At 33.2% G+C, this 17,495-nt stretch overlaps 1 protein-coding gene across 1 annotated transcript; it reads left to right on the top strand.

Annotated features, from left to right (window-relative positions):
- The first annotated feature begins 15,123 nt into the window (after positions 1-15,123).
- Positions 15,124-17,491, top strand: LOC127106067 (WAT1-related protein At5g64700). The gene is made up of 7 exons (XM_051043349.1): positions 15,124-15,495; positions 15,568-15,630; positions 15,723-15,839; positions 16,283-16,541; positions 16,632-16,790; positions 16,875-17,026; positions 17,138-17,491. Exons 1-7 carry the CDS (start codon positions 15,323-15,325, stop codon positions 17,262-17,264), a joined length of 1,050 nt encoding a protein of 349 aa, XP_050899306.1. The 5' UTR covers positions 15,124-15,322; the 3' UTR covers positions 17,265-17,491.
- Positions 17,492-17,495: the final 4 nt, after the last annotated feature.

Genomic DNA, 17,495 nt, shown 5'->3' with positions numbered 1-17,495 from the left:
TGTTCCATCAATTCCAACAATAATGTGCTTCTCAATCTAAGAACATCACCAAAATCCCTTAACACAAAATTTGTAATCTCCCCATCCGTGTTTCTCTTTTTTATATATTATTGTGTCAACTGAGTCATGTTTTTCTTCCTTGATTTTATATTTAAAGAAATGCATGATTTGAATTGTGTTAAGCATAACATTAAGAGAAACTAAATATTAAAAACTCATTGATAAGATTTGAATCATCATCTCCAAAAGAAAAAAATGGATTTTAAAACATATTCAATGCAATTCTTCGCATTGACTTCAAATCAATAACGATGATCAATATTTACTTATCAACCACTTAGTTGTCATCTCCAATATGAAATTACTCTTCAATAAAACTTATTAAATTTAAGTAATAGTTGAATCATGATTTAGACACCGACCTCCACTTGCATCCAACTATCCTTTGATCTTTAGGTAGTCCCACAAGTTATCAAGTTTGATTTTTCTCAAGTGACACTACTACGAAAACTTCCTTTTACTTCAGTTGGAAAAGAGTTTTTACCTCGGTTTTATAGGCGATGTAACAAAAGGTGTCATGAAAACTTACCATTTTTCCCTCGAGTAAAGTTCCACCGAGGGGAAAATTGTACTAGTCAGGGGTTCGATCCCCAACAATAATATTTTTTGAATTTTCAAAACTGCTCTACTTTTTACCTCAGTTGGAAATAATACCCGGGGTAAAATAGTTTGTATCCAAAAAACATAACCTATTTTTTTTCAATCTGCAAAGCACCAATTCTGTTGACAAATTTTAAATTTTCCTCATCATTGTCATTGTCATCGTCATCATCATTAACAACAAAAAAAATAAATAGGATCGTTGAATATTAAATCTCAACAACAATAACAATAAAATCTTTAAATATTAAATCTCAAAAACAACAACAACAACAATAAAATCTTTAAATATTACATCTAAAAAACAACAAAAACAATAACAATAAATAAACAAAACTAATAAAATCGTTCATTTTACTTGACACAACAACAACAATTAACATTGCTAAGTTACGTTCATGTTTTCCTAACTAACATTAAATATTTTTAACAAACAAATATAAGAGAAGACATTACATTAAGGAACCAACCTTAAAACTTGTTTATGTTCTTGCGATTAATCCTAGAGAATGGTGAAGGTTTCACAGGGATCAAAGTTGTTTCATGTGGATTGATGAGTTGACAATATTTTGACCGTTGTTACTATATAAATGAATAACAAAGATTCATTACTTAATTTTTCATCAAATTGGATAATAGTTTTCCCTTTTAGTTGCTAGCTCAACTGAGGTAATGTCATAAAAAAAATGAAAAAAAAATGCATTAAAATGCAGTTGTTGAAATTTGAAATGGGGTTAATCATTACTTTTCCCCTCGGTTGCCAACTCAACCGAGATAATAGGTCATAAACAAAAATAAAATAAAAGATTCTAAAATGTTGTTGGGATTTAAATACATTCCCCTGAATATTTTTCTCCGCTCAATCGAGGTAACAGGTAAAAAAAAAAATTTTTAAATAATTAAAAGTTGCTAAATTGCAGTAATTGTGATTCGAATGCGTGTCTCCTAAGTACTTTTCCCCTCGGTTTCTAGCTCAACCGAGGGAATATGTAGTATTTTTTAAGAATAAAATAAAATGTGGTCCGCCTTTGAATTACACCTCGGTTGTTCGTTGGCTACGATGAAATACTTGTCATATAATGTATTATTTATAGTAGTGTGAATTCATTTTATAGTAATTTTTCAACATAAATCAAAGCATAACACATAAAATCTATATAGTCGTACCACTTTTGTGCAACGATAGCCCTTGTTTCCCTATCTTTAGTCATTTGATAGCTAGAAGCAATTATTGGTTATCTTTCTCTAAAATTTTATAGTGACACTACTACAAATAAAATTTTTTATGATGAAGCTTTCACCTCGATCATGCCAAAAACCTAGTATATAGGTCCTGGGAGCGACATGTTTTATTATTTAAAAAAAGTCCCTCGATTTTTCGAGGTAATATAGGTATAAGTGAACGCCTGATTTTTTCAAAAAAATAAAATAATAAACCTATTACCTAAGTGTTTTAGAAAATCGAGGGAACATAGCTATTAGGGAACACGCTTCGAATCTCTATAATTGCATTTTAGTTTTTTTCAATAATTTCCCACTTGACGCCTTCCAATCTTTCCTTTTTTCTTAGTTATTTTTTCTTTCTTTCATTTTTTTCTTATTAATTAGTAATTCTTAAAAAAAATTGTTATCAATAAAACTGAATAGGCAATAATATGAAAGGAAATATTTCATTAATTAAAAACCGGACAACAAATAACTATTCCACATATTCAAAATTTTGACTCCATTCAACTTCAATAGTATCACTATTAACTATGACTAACTAAGAGAAAAGTCCAGAAAGAACTCTTCCATATGGTATGAGGAAAGTCATTTTCTTCCTAGAGGTGATTATCATTTCCTTTAAGAAGTTAAAAATGGTAAGAGGAAGATTGACTATGATGTTCTTGGTAAGAAATAACAAGAGAGGTTTGTCATTCCAAGTAAGTGTTTCCAGTTCTTTCTCTCTTGGACGAAGATTTGACACTAGAAGTTGATACAAAACTTTTCCAATTGGTCGTAAAGTAGCAGGACTGCTGAGATTATCATAGTTGGCATAAATTAGGCGAAGGTGATCTTTATGGGCATTGTTGAATCTATAATGTTCAACACAACAACCTTCCTCTTCATATTTTATTGTTTGAGCAATAAGTGACTGAGTAATTGTGATAGGAAAGCCATTAACATATGACTGGATTGACTCAGCATCATGACCAGATGGCCCAACGGAGGCATTTAACCAGAACTCTTTAACGAGATTAATGTAGATGAGTCCATGAAGAATTTCAAAGTAACCATTCAATTTTTTTTTTGCGAATAGTTTTCCTTAGATCAAAACCTTTGTCTTTCAGATCATCAAAATCAATAAACTTTTCATTGATAACGAACAAAAGATTTTCATCTAAGGTTGTTGAAGACATTTTTGAAGAAAAAAAAAGATTTTGAAACTAGGTTTGAAGACACAAAGAGTTGGAAATGAGACGCTGAAATTAGGATTAGTGTTTAAATAAAGTGGAGAATAGGAAGTGAAACAATCAAAAAAGCTCAAACGCCTCCTTGAAAATCCAAAAGATGCATTACATTTTTTAATATGGATGATAATTGTTATTCTAGTGGATATGATTTCAATGCGCGTCATGATTAATTTTTTTTAGAAATAGAAATCACATTTTACCTCAGTTTTTAACAAAGTCGTGGGGACAATCAACTTATTATTTCGGTTATACAAAAAATCTGAGGCGAAAAACAATTCAGAAAATATTTTTTAATTATTATAATTTTTTTTGTAAACTAAATGATATATCTCTTCGATTTCCTTAATAAGCGAGTGATAAGATAAGTAACATTTTACTATAAAAGCACTCGTTAAACAGATTTTACCTTAATCCTAAGTTATATGTACCCGCTCCAAACTCGAACACATCATTCTTTTTGGATCCATCTCACAAAATGGTGTTGATGTTTTTGTTGTTGTTGTTGTTGTTGTTGTTGTTGTATTTACAAGCTTGTAAAAGTTCTCTATGATGGATTGCAAGTGCAGAAAAATATTTTTTCAATAGTTGAAACAAATAATTCCTCTAGAAGTTGAATGCATTCAATGGTTTGACCAGATAAGTCATAGAAATTGGATGCGTGCAATATTTAGACCATATAACTTCTTACACCAAAATTATGATTTTGTTGTATTATTGTTTTTCAATATTCTGTGTAAATAATATAATTTTTTTTAAAAATGATAATCATGTTCACCTCGGTTTTGTTAAAAACCGAGGGCATAACTTAGCGTGAAACCTAAACAAATATTTTCCGTTCATTTCATGATTATCAACGCTAAAGACACTACCATTAGTGATCCACGTGAAATCTAAAAAATATATATTATAAAGACCTTCTGATATCTATAATTGATAAAGAAACGTCATGAAACTCTTAAAACTATCCACATGCTCCACTTCAACTTTTGCCATTAGGAGTTATTTATGATGGATTGCAAGTGCAGAAAGCTATTTGGGTTTAAGATTTGTGTTTTTAAATGTTCATTTGAGCAAAAAATCATTTATTTTTATATCATTTTTTTCTAACCATTTTTTTTGTTTTATATCAGAAACAAATCCAACATATGATTTTAAGGGATAAATTAATTTTTATTTTATTAATTTGTGTAAATAATGTAATGTTCTGGGTAAACATTGTAGTTTGTAGGCAAATTATTTTTATTTATTTTCTGTGTAAATAATGTAACAAATTTCAATTAAAAAAAAATAATATATCTTAATCCTCGGTTTTATTGTAAACCGAGATGTATGAGGCGCTATTTTGTAAATTATAAAAATGCAGATGTTGGGGTTCAAACCCATGTGCAAATTAATTTACCCTGATCTTTAAATAAGCGAGGTGATAAGACGTTACTTTTCATGACGTCATTCGTTACCTCACTACTACAGTCAAGGTAAAATGCATTTTACGTCCGACTTAAAAGAACTTTTTGTAGTAATGTGAGTTGCCATCCTCCTCTTTATCTCTTCTCTCAATAATAGAAGGTTCCATCTCAAATTGAGTTTTTTTCACCCTTGTTTATGAGTCTTTATTATCCAAGTCTTTGCACCTTATCTCCGTGCGGATCTCATCAAAAATAACATTTTTGGTTAATCTTGATCTTCTAGTTTCCATATTCCACAAATTGTAATCCTTCACAACTTCTAGATAACATATGAAGACACATTTCATAACTCTAACATCAATCTCTACTTACTTTTCCCCCAAAAACTCTTGAGCAACACAACTCTCAAAAATACGCATATAACACGCTTAAAGGCCATTTTCGTGCATTCAACTAGACTACATGCTACTTAATAGCTTTTTTTATCCAAAATTCATTAAACTACTCTGAGATCCATATGAACATATTCAAAAGAATTAAGATTTCTAGAGGTATACATGTCACTCTCAAACTTATCTCTATGTTATTTTTCTGATATGTAATTATGACAAAATTGTAGCTTATCCAATCTATCACTGCCTAATACACTTTGTTAAACTAGTTCAACTAAACTCTTCTCACTAATATAACTTAATCTTAAATACCATAGATTGATTTTAACATGAAAAATTTACCTAGTCAATGATATATATATATATATATATATATATATATATATATAATTCAACTCATTTTGAAGTTCATTTGAGTCATCTAAGGTTTTTTTTAAGAAAACAATTTGGCGGTGGGAAGAAAATAAGAACGAGTGAAACATTATGAATTTGCTACTTCCTTTTCCGTGAAATTTTTATATTTTTACAATTTTATAATTAATCTTTATATTTTTATAATTTTATAATTAATCTAAAACCATTTATATCATTTATTTACAACCTAATCATTTTATGATTTCTATTATCATATCAATGTGATATGGTTGTAATTGATTAATTTTTATTTAAAACTTTAGATTTAAAATAACTGTCGTTTTAGGCACACAAAAATTATTTTAAAATAAATGTGATTCTCATTTTTTAATATAATAATTATTATTATTTTTTCAATTGTGCCTATATATTATTTTCAACAAACTAATAAGACTAATTTAGTAAAATTATATTTTCGAAATGATTGTCGTGTGTATGTATAGGAAGGACGGAGGTCTCGGAATTAAGCATTGCGTGAGATTCAACTTAACGCTTCATAAAAAGTGGAAAATGACTGTATGTATAGGAAGGACGGAGGTCTCGGAATTAAGCATTGCGTGAGATTCAACTTAGCGCTTCATAAAAAGTGAAAAAGGACAATTCTAAAGGGAGAGACTGAAATTGTTCCGTTTGTAATATTATCAATTTACTCATTTTGATGTTTGCAGTTTTATGATTTTAATATATTTGAGTCTCTCACAATAAGTCTCTTACTCCCTCCTAGGTTGAAAATCATTTACATATATAAAATTGGACATTTAACTAAAACCAACACAGTTGCCTCTAATCAAAGATTTGTATAATTAGAGTTAAGTATTAGTATTTAGTGTTATTCAAACCATGAAGTTTTGATATAAATCATGGGATTTCATGATTTTTAACTTTTTAATTCGGAAAACATGATTCAAATCATGGTCCCATCTCATTAGAATCATGATTTGAGTCAACATTTAATGTGATCTGAATCACCTGACTCAAATCATGATTTGAGTCACAAGATGAATATTCTCAAAAAAATTCTTGACTCGAATCATCTCATCTCTTGACTTGAATCATATTTTGTGCATTTGAATCGAATCAAAAAGTCAATTTTAATATGTTTATACATCATCTCTAGCACATATATAAACATTTTCTCACTCATATTTTTATAACAACACGATTAAGAACCCTTGATAAATTTTGTTGTTTATAATTCACACATTCATTTTTATTGAGTGAAACTTTGTTTTGTGTGTCATTTTATGAAAACTTCATCTTCTACCTCAAACGCTAAACAACATTGTTGAGTATGAGTGTTGCTCAACTCAAGAAAACATATGAGTTCTTGTTGTGGGGTGATTTATTTGAGACAATAATGATTTTATGAATGTTTTTAAGAATGAAATCAGGGTTGTGGATTTCTGTGAGGGATCTCCATTGAAGAAAAAGAGGAAGTCTTCTCCAAAGAGATTTCAGAGTTTCTAGCATTTGTAATCAGGTCAAAGACCCAGACAATGTAAAACCTCTTAGAATCAATTGAATATTATTATGGAATAAGATATTTGAGTGGTTGTGTTTTGTTGAGGTGAATCGACTCAAGATCGTGGATCCATCGATTTTTAAAGACTTGTCAGTTGTGTGTATTTTAAGAAGAATCAATAATTAGTTTATGTAGCTTATTGATTATTTCTAAGTATATCAACATTTTATTTTTCTTATCATACGTACAAAAGCACATTGTAAATTTTATAGTGGAATGCCAACAAATTTTTAATGGTTTACCATTAGAACTGGATTAGGTGCATGTGAGGACAAAACATCGAACCATTATAAATTTAGGCGTACAATCTTTTTAACTCTCTTTCTCTCTCTCTTTATTTTATGTTTAGATCTTGCATGGTAGTTTTGTTGTTTGCACTAGTTTGCACGTTTTTATGTTTATTTCTTATTCATAGAGATTTATTATTTAAGTGTATGTATGTTTAGATATAGTCTTGTAAATTTGTCTTTCTGCTGATTATACTGAAGAATTGTAACTTTAGAATGCTTACTTAGTTTATCCAATTAGATTCAAATTTCGCCGTTTGAATTTAAGTAGATTAAATATTATATTGTTATTAGTTAATTCATCATTGGTTTACAATTCCTTAATATTTTTACTGTATATTTATCGAATTACATAATCTCTAATGTAGTTCTATGTGTTGTGCGGTTAATATTATTAAATGGTTTTGATGATGATAATTATTCAAATAGTTTCTGATGATGACATCTAAACAAAGAAAAATATATCTTAAATCTCTTTAAGACAAATGCTTCAAGTTCTAGTTGAAAGTGCTAGACAAAGTTTTAATCATGTAAATGGACTTGAAGATATGAAGTTGTGATCTTGAAGTTACAAAATTGAAGATGTGAAAGTGTTAAAGCTTGCTCATAGCATTTTATATAGGTTTGTATAAGTTAATTGTAAATGAAGAAATAGTAGGTCTTGAGGTAATAAGGGAAAGCATGTGCGCGCACACACATACACACGCATGCACACACAATATTTTCAAACATCTCATCTTTTTATAGAATTTAAAATAAATAAAATCAACTAGGGAAAATGATTAAAAGACTAAAAATCTTGATTGATCAATTAGGAAGGCAAAATATATTGGTTAATCGATTAGGCCTTGCCTCTAATCGACTAAAACAAATGAAACGCCTCCTAGTCAATTAAGAATGCTTTTAATCGATTAAGTGATGTCGAAACTCAAACTTTTCTTTTTTTTGTTAAGTTGATTGATTAACACATGTTTTTAATTAATTAGAAGTGTCAAAAGGTTCATGGATTGTTTCATTTTTTAGATAGATTTTTCCTATATAAATGAGGTTCTCCTCACTTAAAAATACACCAGTTTTTCTAATAGAAACATTTCGTTGTCATTCTTTTAGCAAGTTTTTGGTGTTATAGATAAGGGATGTACTATTGAAAATGTCAATCATGGTATCGAAGCATGTTGTTATCGAAACACATAGGTGTCGAAGTGTCCGGGAGTTAGCCTCGACATAGATGTTTACTTAGGCATAATTTTGCAGTGTTAGTAGAATTAGGTACTTGGGTTTTGCTTGAGGAGCACGCAAGCCCAAAATCTATAAATAGAGAGTAACCCTTATGGATTGTACAACACAACAGAAGTGCAGTTGCACAGTTGGAATAAAATTTCAGTTTGAGAGCAAAGAGTTACTATGCATAAATTTCTTCTTCTTCTTCCTTATTCGAAAATCTTAATCTCTCTTTCTTCCCCAATTCAATTTTGTTTCTTTTCATTACCATTATGCAGTGAAATCTTGCAACCAAGGTTGGTTGATTCACTCGAGTGAAGAGTGAAGAATAAAAGTGAATTCGATTGGTGTGATTGATTCTTGTACATCAAGATTTGGTTTGAAATTCTCCATAGGTCTTGGTGAATTTCTTGAAGGGAAATTGATGAATTTCCAACATCTGGTATCAAAGCACTAACTAAGCGATTCGTGGGAAGCAAAACACGATTGTGATGAATCATCTGAACGAATATTTTTCGGCGAGTCTCCTAATTCTGAAGAATCTGAATTATGAGAATTGGTGCAAGCAGATAAATATTGTATTTTGCTATCAAGATCTTTGGGATCTTGTGAAGGAGGGAGTAACGCCGCTTGCAGCAAACGCGACGGGTGAAGAAAAGGCAGCACACAAAGAATTGAAGAAGAAAGATTATAAATCTCTCTTTATGATCCATCAATGCGTTGATGCAGACAATTTCGAAAAGTTTAGGTTGTTGAATAAGTGAAAGAAGCATGAGAAATTCTTGAAAAATTGTTTGGAGGCGCAAAAAAGGTGAAAAAAGTGAGGTTACAAACTCACAAAAGAACATATGAATTTATTCAGATGGAAAACAATGAAAGCATAACTGATTTTTTTACTAGGGTTACAAAATTGGTGTATCAAATCAAGATATGTGGAGAAGTTTTGACATCAAGATCAGTTGTTTCAAAGGTCTTGAGGTCATTGGCTCCAAAGTTCGACCATGTGGTAGTAGCCATAGAAGAGTCGAAAGATTTTTCAACATTGACAAAGTAAGAAATTCAAAGGACGCTTGGATCTCATGAACAAAGTGTTGGTGTAAGCCCTAGAGGACAATACTTTTGATACTTGTATCGAATTATTTATTAATAATAAAAGGCTTTTTCTTTATTATGTTTGTTTAATAAAGTCCATAGAATAGCTAGTCCGTTTAATGTATCAAGTGTGACTTGATCATGAGATCACATTAAACATAAGGACATTATTCTTAAAGTATCCGTAGTCGAGCTTTATTGTGAAGTGGGATAACATTAAAGCATTAAGACTATTATGTATATAGACTGATGATCACATCTCATGGATCATGGATAAGGAGTTATCAAGTCTTAAACATAGGTATGAATATTAAGAGTAATATTTATACTGGATTGACCCGCTATGAGAATACTATATAGAATGTTATGCAAAGTGTCATAAGTTATTCTCGTGGTGATAATGGTGTATACCACCCTTCGACCTGAAACCACTATGGATCCTAGATGTAGAGTCGAGTGCTTTATTGCTGATCAAACATTGTCCCTAACTGGATAACCATAAAGACAGTTGATGGGTACTCCACGAAGCATGCTGAGGGACATGAGTGACCTAGATGGAATTTGTCCATCCTGCATAACAGGATAAATGTCTATGGGCCCAATATTGAATTGGACAAGGATGACACGGTCTATGCCTTGTGTTCAATATAGACATAAGGGCAAAATGGTAAGTATACACATAAGTATTATCACAGAAGGATTTGTCAGATCACATGACATTTTTGTGTCTTGGGTAGCAGTGATGTGTTGCTAGATACCGCTCACTGTTTATTATGTTAAATACGTGATTTAATACAATTGCCAATGCCGCGAAAACCTACAGGGTCACACACAAAGGACGGATTGATGAGAGATAGAGTAACTAAGGAACACCGTAAGGTACGGTGTACTTAAGTGAATTGTAGAACATCGTAAGGTACGGTGTACTTAAGTAGAATACGAAATATGGTAAGGTACCACACGCTTAAGTGATTTTGGCATATTATAAAATATGGGCCACTTACACTTAAGTGGGCTTTTTAACTTGAAGCCCACACAAGTGGTTCTATAAATAGAACCCTTGTGCAGAAGCATTCATTGCGGTTGCATTTTCGTTTTCTCTTTCTCTCTCTCTCACTCAAAGCCTTCATTCATAGCAGCTAGCACTGAGATTGAAGGAATCCGTTCGTGTGGACTGAGTAGAGGCGTTGTCATCGTTCAACGTTCGTGATCGCTCCGTAGATCTGCATCAAAGGTTTCAATCGTCACAAGAGGTAATTATTCTATCACTGATCATGCCCATTCGTAAGGATCACTAAAGGAGAAAATTTTAATTTCCGCTACGTTTTGGATCGCCCTTCTCCATCACAAAGAATGGCTGAAAGAGCTGCAGGCACAATCAGCAAGAAAAAAGAAAGGTAAAGGGAAGTGGTTCGACACAAAAAGTAGAGGAGGCAATAACAATTTGACTGGTCAAAATCAGCAAGAAGGAGGTTGGTCGAATTAAAGAAAGCTCTCATAACAAAGCAACCAAAGATGTGGTGATGTAGGTAGAGGAAGAGGCGATGGTCGAAAATTTGAAAAAAGTCACATTCAGTGTTTCAATTGTCAGAAGTATGGTCACTACTCTAGTGATTGTCCTGAAAAATAAAAGAATCAAGATAATGATGCAAAGTTTGCAAAGCATGAATAAAAAGAGATGTTGTTGATGGTCACAACAAGATATGAAGAAATATTTCTAGGACCAATGTACTTGGACTCATGATGCTCATAACACATGTCTGGTAAGAAAGATTGGTTTGTCAACATGAAACCCTCAATGAAGAACATGGTGAAATTTGCAAATGACAATACTCTAACAGCTGAAGGTATTAGTGATGTTTTGATTATGAGGAAAGATGGCAAGAGGTCAGTAGTTTCCAATGTATTGTATATACCAGGCATGAAAAGTAAATTTCTCAGCATAGGGAAGTTGGTCTAAGAGAACTATGAAGTTTTGATTGAAGACAAGATGATGAGAGTTCACGAATCAAGTGGAAGGTTAATCTTGAAGGAATTTATGTCTTAGAATAGAACCTTCTGGATTGAACTTAATGTGATGGACCACAAGTGCCTTGCAACTGCAGCTAGCAGGGATGAATGGATATGATACTATTGACTTGGCCATATCAACTTCAAAGACATCAGAGATCTGAAGAGAAGAAATACGGTTTCAGGGTTACCAAAAAATGATATTCCAAATGAAGTATGTGAGGAATGTGTGTAGGCGAAGCAACACAAGAACATCTTCAACAAGGATGCAAGAAGCAAGTCGAAGGAAATCCTTGAAGTCATATACTCTGATGTGTGTGGTCCTATCCAAGTGGATAAGATTGGAGCTAACAAATACTTTGTCACATTCGTAGATGCTTTCAGTCGAAAACTGTGGACTTACCTCATCAAGAAGAAAAGTAAAGTGATCGAGGTATTTGCCAAGTTTAAATCTATGGTCGAAAGACAAATTTGTCGAAAGCTCAAGATTCTGAGGACTGGTGGTGGTGGAGAATATATGTCAAAAGATGTCGACATGTTATGTGAGAAAGAAGGGATTCCGCATGAGGTGGTTCCACCCTATACTCCACAGCATAATGGAAATGCAGAAAGGAAGAATAAAATCATCATTAATATGGTGAGAAGCATGTTGAAAGGCAAGCATTTATCTAAAGAATTATGGGGAGAAGTTGTGTCGACAACAACATATATTTTGAATAGATGGCCGGCGAAAAAGCTAGATGGTATCACGCCAGAAGAATGTTGGTCTGGTTTCAAGCCTAGCTTGAGTCATATGAAAGTATTTGGATCTATAACACATAGACATGTTCTAGATCAGTTGAGAAGAAAACTTGATGACAAGTCGAGTCAGATGATCCTAATATGGTATCATTTGACTGAAGGTTACAAGTTATTCAACCCAGTGAACAAGCAAGTAGTGATCAGCAAGGACATGATCATAGATGAGCTTAAGTAATGGGATTGAACTAAAAATGTCAAGAAGGATTCAGTGAGAATCTTATGTGAAGAACAAGCAAGTGAAGTCGAAATATATATTCGACAAGAAGAAGTCAGAGGTCAAGCAAGCAAAAGCAGACCTTAAAGGATAAGACACATGCCTGCAAGGTTGCAAGAATGTGTGATTACATCAGATGATATGGTTGATGATGAAGGTGGAGTGGTACAATATACTTTCTATGCATATGTTGAACCAGTCAATGCAGTTGAAGCATTGAAGGATTCGAAGTGGGTGAGAGCAATGAATGCGGAACTGGAGTCCATCGAAGTCAACAACACTTGGTCACTTGTATAATTGCTTGAAGGCGGGAAGGAAATCAATGTGAAGTGGGTATACAAGGTGAAGTTGAACCCCAAAGTTGAAGTAACTTGACACAAGGCAAGACTCGTGGTGTAAGGATTTCTTCAGAAGGAAGGAATTGACTTCGATGAAGTTTTCACACATGTCGCTAGAATAGAAACGACCAGGATGATTGTTGGTCTAGCAACCATGAACAACTGGAACATATGGCATATGAATGTGAAATGTGTATTCCTGAATGAACCCTTAGATGAAGAAGTGTATGTTGCACAACCAGCTGGATTTATGAAACATGGCAAAGAAAGCAAGGTATACATGTTGCATAAAGTCATGTTATGGGCTTAAGCAAACTCCAAGATCTTGGAATAAGAATATAGACAGTTTCCTAAAGGAGAAGGAATTTGTGAAGTGAACAACTGAGTATGAAGTATATGTAAGAATAAGAAATAGTGAGTTGTTTATAATATGTCGCTATGTCGATGACCTATTGATAACAGGAAATTGCAAGAAGGAGATCGAAGATTTCAAACATGACCTAAGTGAGGAGTTTGAAATGTCAGACTTGGAAAATCTCTCATTTTTCCTTGGTAGCGAATTCTACAAGAGTAGTAGAGGCTTAATGATACACCAAAGAAGATATGCAGGCAAAATACTCAAGAGATTTGAGATGCAAGATTGTAACCCAACTTCGACTCCAGCTGAGCCCAGATTGCAACTGTCAAAAGACACAGATGAAGATGATGTCAATCCAACGCAATACAGAAGACTCATTGGATCACTTCGATACCTTTGTCATACAAGAACTAATCTAGCATACGATGTAGGTATGGTGAGTAGATTCATGCAGAAGTCAAAGGTATCACACCTAGCAGCGACGAAGAGGTTACTAAGGTATCTGAAAGGAACTTTTGACTATGCCATTTTGTTTTCTGGAGTTGATGAAGGAAAATAATGCAAGTTAGTGGAATACACCGACTCAAGTTGGTGAGTGATGCTAAGGATAGAAAATCCATAGCTGGTTATATGTTTATGCTAGGTGGTGCACCAGTTCCTTGGAGTTCGAAAAAGGAATCAGTGGTAGCACTATCATCGTGTGAAGCAGAATACATAGTTGCTTCTCTATGTGCATGTCAAGCAACATGGATGGTGAATTTGGTCGAAGAGATTACAGGGGAGAATCATGGAGCGATTACCATGAAAATCAACAACATGTCTTCTATCAATCTAGCAAAGAATTCGATAGCACATGGACGAAGCAAGTACATCGGAATGGGGTCTCATTATCTTCGAGAGCAGGTAGCAGAAACGAAGATGAACTTGAAATACTATAGAACTAAGAATCAGATTGTAGATATCATGACGAAAGGAATGCAGATCGAAGTGTTCAAGAAATTAAGGTCTATGATAAATGTAGATAGTTTAGACACAATGAATTAGGTGGTGTGTTAAAAATGTAATTCATGGTGTCGAAGCATGTTGCTGTCAAAATACCTAGGTGTCGAAGTGTCAAAGTGTTGGGGAGTTAGCCTCGACATGGATTTTTACTTAGGCCCAATTTTACAGTGTTAGTAGAATTAGGTACTTGGACTTTGTTTGAGGAGCAAGCAAGCGCAAAATCTATAAATAGGGAGTAACCCTTATTGATTGTACAATACAATAGAAGTGAAGTTGCACAGTTGGAATACAATTTCAGTTTGAGAGTCTGCAGAAATTTCTTCTTCTTCTTCCTTATTCAAAAACCCTAATCTCTCTTTCTTCCCAATTCGATTTTGTTTCTTTTCATTACCATTGTTCGGCGAATTCTTGCAATCAAGATTGGTTGATTCACTCGAGTGAAGAGTAAAGAACAAGAGGGAATTCGATCAATGTGATTGATTTTTGTTCATCAAGATTTGGTTCTAAATTCTCCATTGGTTTTGGTGAATTTCTTGAAGGAAAATTGATGAATTTCCAACATTTATAAGGTTAGCACTCCAACCCCCGCCAACATTTAAGTCACCGAATGAGTAACAAAAAAATAGGGTAAATTATGGTTAGAACATATATCAAGTCTCGTGCGGGATACCTTATACGAGGGACGGTTATGTGAGAGACGATTAGAGATGCCTCATGCTTCCCGGCATAGAACAAAGAGAATTCCTAGATGATATCTAATGGTGAATAACCATCTATGGCGTAGATCGGGTGCAAGTCTCATGATCTTAGATGTATTGTACCTTCAGATAACTTTGGAATGTTGATTGGACCTTTATTTGGCCGGCCCGAAAACAAAACAATTGAATCATCACTTTTAAAAGCTATAAAACACAGATTTTAAGACATTCACTGCACAAGGAAAATGTGGATGTCCATAAAACAAATTAATTGAATGGAATTAGAGTAGCATCGTGTAGAGATATGGTCCCCTAACATGTAAAGTTAAAGTAGCATAAGCCTATACATGTATATATATCAGACTCACAGAGAGCTAATCATATCAACTTCCTACTACTCACTCATCACTAGAACAACTTTGTGTCATAACTAAAAAAACAAATTAGCAAGATGAAAAGAGACAATCCTTATATGATTGTGATAGTCATACAAGCCATATATGCAGCAATGTTTCTTCTGTCAAAAGCTGCATTCAACCATGGCATGAACAATTCCGTCTTTGTCTTCTACAGACAATCTGCAGCAACAATTTTCCTAATACCTTTTGCTCTCTTCTTTGAATGGTATCATCATGAATACATAATTAACTAACTTCAACTATTCCATTCGTTTAACTAACGTTGAACTCGATACAGGAAAACTGCACCGCCTTTACCATTCAAAACCTTCTGCAAGATCTTCTTCCTTTCTTTCATCGGGTATGTATAAACTAGATTAGTGATTCATGAAACTAAAATAGTGCATATGTGTGTTTGTGATTCATTATAATATGATGAAATTTGTTTATCAGGATCACTTTGAGCTTAAACATATATGGTATTGCTTTGATAAACACATCTGCAACTTTGGCTGCTGCTACTACTAACTGTCTTCCAGTTATTACCTTCTTCTTGGCACTCCTATTCAGGTACTACCTATTTTCATATACATTATACACCTTAGAAAAATAAAAGTGAATAGTATTTAGATAGAGATTAACAATAGAAGTGGTGTATATGGTAGTTTAAAGGACTGTGATTAACTTTTGTGCACATGTTTTCTTTCTGTCATGTCACTTTTTTCGGTTATTTGAAGGATTGTATCTTCCTTTTCTACAATTACCATTCATACATAGATATTTTCTCTTCTTATTTTTCTGTCACTTTCCATCATACATTTATCTTCTCAACTTTTGGATTACTTTTTAATTTGATTCGACCTGTGTTAAGGTTTTGCAGCCGCGGAATATACTTTGAATATTGTCCAATAATATGAGCCTAGCTAGCTTGATTGTTATCATATAATGGAAAAAATGTCACTTTCCGTCGTAAAAATATACCACGATTTAAAGCATAGGATTTTGCATTTCAGGATTGAAGTTTTGAGAGTAAAAACAGCTGCTGGGGCAGCTAAGTTGGCTGGTGTTGTGGCATGTTTGGGTGGAGCAGCAACTCTTGCTTTTTATAAAGGACCTCATTTAGAACTTTTAAGTCATTTTCACTTTTTGGGGAATTACCATAAAACCCAACAACAACATCAGGGCCATTTTCTATCTGGCTCATCATGGATCAAGGGTTGCTTCCTCATGCTTCTTTCTAATACCTTTTGGGGAATGTGGCTTGTTCTACAAGTAATTCATTTCTATCAATTAACTTCCACCAACTTAAAACTCAAATATATTCTTTAAACTATTTACTGACTTTTGCTGATATTTAACCAGACGTTTATCATAAAAGGATATCCTTCAAAGCTGCTACTCACGACTCTTCAGTGTTGTTTAAGTTCGATTCAGTCTTTGGTCGTAGCGTTGGTCGTAGAACGAGACTTTGAACAATGGAAATTGGGTTGGAACGTCAGACTCGTTGCAGTGCTATATTGTGTAATATTCTCGATCTTAATTAAATTGATTATCTTGTATAATTAGTAATTAATGGCTGATAACAATAACTTATTGTGATGATAGGGAATCATGGTGACAGGTGTGACATATTACTTACAAACATGGGTTATAGAGAAGAGAGGACCAGTGTTTCTAGCCATGTCAACACCACTAGCTTTGATCATGACTATGATCTCCTCAGCAATTCTCTTGGGAGAGATAATAAGTTTGGGAAGGTATTTTCATTAATTAGTCGATAAGAAGTTCTACTTTTCGTGCTTAATTTGTGTCTCGTTTTTAAGTTGATTAGTTAATCATGTGATCGTTTTTGGTGTAAATTTGAGCAGCCTTTTAGGTAGTTGTGCTTTGGTTTTAGGACTGTACTGTGTGCTGTGGGGAAAGAGCAGAGAGCAAATGCCGAAAGCTTCATTAGACATGGAGAAAGCTTCGAGTTTGAATGAACCAAATAAGTGACTTATACGATGGAACGAACGATATCACTACCTCATCTGTAAATGCTTACAACGGTTGTGTTGAAGTTTTATACAATTTTTATACACCAGTCGATGGATAGTAGATTTCGATACAGATATATCAACAAGGAACATCTTGGCCCAAAACATAAAGTCAATTGTATCTTTTGCTATAATATTGTTTTCTTTAGGCATCAAAACTTAATATGAGCATGCTTTAATGTTAAAGTAC

The sequence above is a fragment of the Lathyrus oleraceus genome, chromosome 7 (assembly GCF_024323335.1).
Source record: "Lathyrus oleraceus cultivar Zhongwan6 chromosome 7, CAAS_Psat_ZW6_1.0, whole genome shotgun sequence".
NCBI lineage: Eukaryota > Viridiplantae > Streptophyta > Magnoliopsida > Fabales > Fabaceae > Lathyrus > Lathyrus oleraceus.
This window is presented reverse-complemented; position numbering and strand designations above follow the sequence as displayed.